This window comes from Perna viridis, chromosome 11 (assembly GCF_037379345.1).
Source record: "Perna viridis isolate PV_CMFRI_1.1 ecotype Kerala chromosome 11, ASM3737934v1, whole genome shotgun sequence".
NCBI lineage: Eukaryota > Metazoa > Mollusca > Bivalvia > Mytilida > Mytilidae > Perna > Perna viridis.
Window position 1 is genome coordinate 2,963,508 of NC_142455.1, and position 5,050 is coordinate 2,968,557.

At 32.3% G+C, this 5,050-nt stretch overlaps 1 protein-coding gene across 1 annotated transcript; it reads right to left on the reverse strand.

Annotated features, from left to right (window-relative positions):
* Positions 1-682: 682 nt before the first annotated feature.
* LOC148602332 (uncharacterized) lies at positions 683-5,050 on the reverse strand. The gene is made up of 4 exons (XM_088551708.1): positions 4,779-5,050; positions 2,379-2,467; positions 1,930-2,086; positions 683-770 (listed from the first exon to the last, which is right to left on the reverse strand). The coding sequence occupies exons 2-4, from the start codon at positions 2,452-2,454 to the stop codon at positions 710-712; spliced, it is 294 nt and encodes a 97-aa protein (XP_088407834.1). The 5' UTR covers positions 2,455-2,467; positions 4,779-5,050; the 3' UTR covers positions 683-709.

Below are 5,050 nucleotides of genomic sequence, written 5' to 3' on the forward strand. Positions count from 1 at the left end.
TGTTATAGTTCCGAATCCACTTTGTTTCAAATAAACATTGGGTCTATATGTTATTCTATCGATTCCATGGTGACATAAAAAAAGAAAGTCTGGCCGTAAGGATTTTATTTTCAAATGATTATGAGATAAAGCATTTTCTAACTTGTTTGTTATTAACTAAATGCATTGATGGATAGTAGGTTCAAAAATATACTTTATGCAGTACTTTCAATATTCTATATAAAAAGAAGACAATGACGATAGTAATGAGCTGGAGATTTCAAAATAATACCTACAAACTAAATAAAAACACGTGAGAACAACATAATATGCAATGATGATGTATTCAGTTATATCATTGACTTGATTTGTAGGTCATCCAGGTTCATCAATGTCCTTATAGTAGGACTTCCGGCTTGTTTTAGTTTCTCAAAAATAAGACATATGGAATTCTGAGAGAATTATCATTGCATTTGTCATATTTTTTCAGATATATATGCTATATGCTATTCAATGATTTTCACGCTAATCTTGAATTCAATAAAGCCCTATATACTCTGACCCACTTAAACTCGAGCTCTAAAGCACTAATTTGTATTTGTCTGCAACAATTAACGTATTAGCAAATATCAAATGAAAGAAAATCCTTTCGGACTCTTTCAAAACCTGTACTTTTATCAAATGTTTCAATTTGAATTACACGCTAATTGGATTTTTTTAATATTTTTAATCATTTTTCCACTGGACCAAAAGTTGTGTGATGTCCGAAATGTAGGACTAAGGCTTGGAAACTGTTAAAAAACAAAAATACATTTCTTGAATTAATTATGATAGTAGTATATTGTATTGATTGTTAGTTTATGTCAGAGACAAACAAGCTTTTCTTAAAACATTGCCATCTTGTATTCATTTATGTGCGTTTAAATGGCAGGAGTGCATTATCGTTTGATAATGCCCTGGTCATTATAACAAGATAGTGTCCACTTCAGATATGTTAAAATGGCATAAACAATTTTGGTGTTAGTGTACAGGGCATTTTCGATAAATTGACTGCCTTTTGCCATCAGCATTTACAGATGTCAAAACGTTATTTTGCTATAAAACAGCTATTTTGTGCAACAAATACGATGCGTCTACTAAAAATATGAAGAAACTAGTGTTGTTAGAATTGAAAAAAAATCACGGAAACTCATTGTTTTACCATTAATATCGTAATATCGCTATCGCTCGGGATAAAAAATGCGACATTAATGACCAGACCGAGGTAAAACAACGATTAAATGGAGTTTCCAACATTTATTTCTTAATTATTTGTCGGTTTGTCGGGTGCCTTTCTGTGTTTCTGTCGGTATTCATGAAGAGACCCGTATAACGAAAACAGATTCTTTTTACACAAACAAGCGGCATTCTTGAAAAAGTGTGATTTGTTTTTGACCTGTTTGTTTTTTGTGAAAAATCCTTGGTTTTGTATTTGTTTTTTTAGGGGATAGTTTTTGTCTTTTTGTTGTTTATTTTTGTCTTGTTTTTGTTTTTGTTTGTTCGGTTTAGTTTTTTTGTTTGTTTGTTTGTTTGTCTTTTTTGCTTTTATATATTGTACAATAAAACAATCTAAAGCTCAGAGCGAACGTACAGCTTAGCTGAGTAATGCAACAAAAACCTTCAAAAACTCTTCTTTATAATTGTCAGCATGCATTCTTTATTCACAGCGATTGGCTCTATTTTAGAATAAAATGTATTTATTATTTTTGTGACTTCCTATTTGAACATGATCCCAAACACATTGGTCGTAGTCGTATACAAAAATGTACTACTTTTCGAAAATTTAGTGTTTGTTGAAATATCAATTGATATGAATTGAAACAAAAGTAAATGAGCAACTCGGACTCCACTAAAAACTGAAAGCATGGACTTGGGGTAGCGGTAGGGAAATAAAGACAATGAAATATTCACCTTTTGCATACAAGTGGACATCCATACTGCAGAAGATGGTCTTCCTTGATAAGAACATGACATTCAGCCTCACAGGCTTTCTCCGTGGGATCAGTTCCGATGGTGGACACGATCTGGTCAATAAGAACATTCAATTCACTACCTTCAAAAATTGAACCTGGAAAAAATATATTTTTTTATATAATCAACAACTCTGTTTGCCGGTTTCGTAATTTAGCATGACGACTATTTGGTATATTATTATCACGGAAAAGCAGAAAACAAGTATGTCATGCATATTCATGTGTACTAGACTATTTGGAATTGAACACTTTAAGCAGGCCTAACAAAAACCGGGGGAATAAAGCATTTTCCAAAGTTAAGCATTTATTTACAGTTAAATTGTGTAAAGTCAAGGTCTTCGCTACTTTGAATCATCTTTATTTCACTCTTTGCATTCGCTTACTTACTTAGTAAGAATCTTCTGTCGATTGGATGAGGGAATACTAGTGGCAGGAGAATGGATATTAAAAAAGGTAATTTCATGGCGTATTAGTATCTGAAAAAAATATGTCTTGTTAATATCAAATAGTGTCTATTTATCCATAATATTTTTGTTTTCAAACTTTACACATGGTTATAACACTATGACCGAACTGACGACCTTTAGACTGTATTGTCAAACAGTTAGTACATATAACGAATGGTAACGAATGGTAATTTTTAAACCATCCCAATGGTCCTCACTTGGCAATTCCAATGGAATTTTGAAAGATGCTTTTTCATAGGCCATTTTTAAAGGGTGTTTCTTAAAATCTCTTCTTCACATAAAACTTGCCTATAAGCATTGTTTAATATTTTTTATTTTCTAAAAGCTTTGATTAATGAATATATTTTCTAATAGGTGAAGATGGTTTTAATTTTTCTAAATGTTTGATTTAAATGAATTAAAATATTTGACATGCAATCTTTAGTGTTGAAATATTTAAAACCTGGACAAAATGATCCCCTCACACTGGGAGCATGGATCAACCGTGTTGCTCATAAAAAGTCAAGTCCGGGATGAAACGCAAATTTAGACACGTTGAACAAATCGGTTCTCTTGGTGCAGGTGGATACACCATAACGATCCATGAGTTAATGATGACAATCATAAAACTTTCTGTAGTGATGACTTCAATCTTATAGCAACATATTTCTGTTCTAGATGCCTTTATGTAAGAAGTCTAGCGCGTTTTAAAAAGTCTGCGTTATTACCGCAAATTATGGCATAACGTTGGTGTTGAAGGGATCTTACTACAGAAAGAACAGTTTATAATACGAATGAAAAGTCATCGCGATTGTAGTAAAGTTTCATCAATAGTTTTCTTTACCATCGATTTTTACGTGTAGGTCAAGTTATGAAGATGACTTCACAATGTCCGTTGTATCCTTTATCTCAAGTTCTTTTTGGAAAATGTAATGTATCAAATTTCCCCGAAATAAAGATAATACGTCATTTATATAACGGAAAATGAAATAAATGGATCTGGCTAACGATGTTCATTCCTTTAGATCAGATCAGCTATAAAGCCTAGATTGAGAGAATAGGTCAGCGAAAGTAAAGAAGCACAGTTTGTTTCCATTGAAATGCCGACCGTTTGTTAAAAAAACGCGTGCAGCACACTTCATCACTTAGAATCTTTAAATAATTCTCAAACTCAAAACTATTTTTATAAAGTCTATAATTTAGAGCTTTCGGCGACTCTTGAAAGTCAGATTGCTAAAAACAAGATAGCACAGATTAAAGGTTATAATTTGGAGAGTGTTGTAGCATTATAGGTATTATACTGCATTTGTTTTTCACGTCTATCTTTGATAATAAAAATTAGATTAATGCGTTTTAAAAGCAAAAAGAATGTTGTTTTGGATTTTGTCTACTAAAACCGCTGCATATTTGTCATGTATAGTAGACAATGTTTTTGCTATATCAAGGTCTTTGAAAACTGACGTAGGATTAAAGTACTATTTAATATTTCTATAAAGGAAAGGACGCTTACCCTACCGGTGCATCTGGTCCATGCTCCCAGTTTTTAGTGGAGTTTGAGTTGCCCGTTTACTTTTTTTATTTTGTATATATTATTTTGGTTATTTTATGTTCTTTGTTGTGTATGTCTGTTTTTCATGTCTGATCTTTGTCCCTGGATTACATTCTTTTGATTTCCGAAATGACATTGGTTCCTTGATTACTCTTACACAGTTAGGCTTAGTTTTTTCACGCTGATTTTGATCAAATATCATCATAAATGTTCGAAAGTATCAATATGTTAATAGTCAAATCCAAGTACCACACATAAAAATTCGGGATGTCACCACAAGGTATCAAGTAATGGGCAAAACCCATACTAAAAAGCAAGCTGTAAAAAAACCTAAAATAAAACACGAAAATCGACCATATCTATAGAAAAAACAGGAACGAATAACAATGAACATAAAAATCAACGATAACCACTGGACTACAGGTTCCTGGCTTGGAACAGAAACATTAAATATGGGCGAGGTTGAACATGTTTTTGGGTGCTCAACCCTCCCCCTGGAAAAGTGGTGGGAAAAACAACAGTGAAACGAACTATAATTATGTTGAATTCAGATTTAACTCTTTGGATAGATACAGAATGTAAACACTTTAAAAATCGGACAAAAGACAACAATATGTATCTACCTCGAAAGAGTAATCGCTTTTTCTATAAGCTAGTTAAAATTTAAAAGCTTTTGAAAAACATTCCTTGTTTACCCAAGCAAAAGCATGAATTATTACCAGTCAGAAAGGATTTAGTGAAAATAAATTATGAAATGTCTTTTCGATTTAATTGATTTAGAAGAGACTCTACCTGTTGATTTTCAGGGACCGATATTAAAAATGACGTCGCCGCTTCTGTAATATACCCGACTAAGGTTATCTGTGAGTTTTGACTTCTACAATATTTTTGGTCACAATCGTGATTCAAATCCATAATAGTAGGTCGGTTTGCGATTATCAGTTGCTTAACAGATAATGTAGGTAAAAAGGTAAGAAAAATATCTGTATGTGGCCTACACAATAATTGTGATTTCTTATCATGATCATCATGTTGTCCATGGGTAATATATTTTTTCATATCGT

Bases quoted from the DNA above. Each gene is read 5' to 3' on its own strand.
- LOC148602332 (XM_088551708.1), bottom strand. From the start codon at position 2,454: ATGAAATTACCTTTTTTAATATCCATTCTCCTGCCACTAGTATTCCCT. The intron at 2,087-2,378 runs GTAAGTAAGCGA...TATTTTTTCCAG, and splicing joins CGACAGAAGATTCTTACTAA to GTTCAATTTTTGAAGGTAGT. The intron at 771-1,929 runs GTGAATATTTCA...GTTTTTTAACAG, and splicing joins TGTCCACTTGTATGCAAAAG to TTTCCAAGCCTTAGTCCTAC.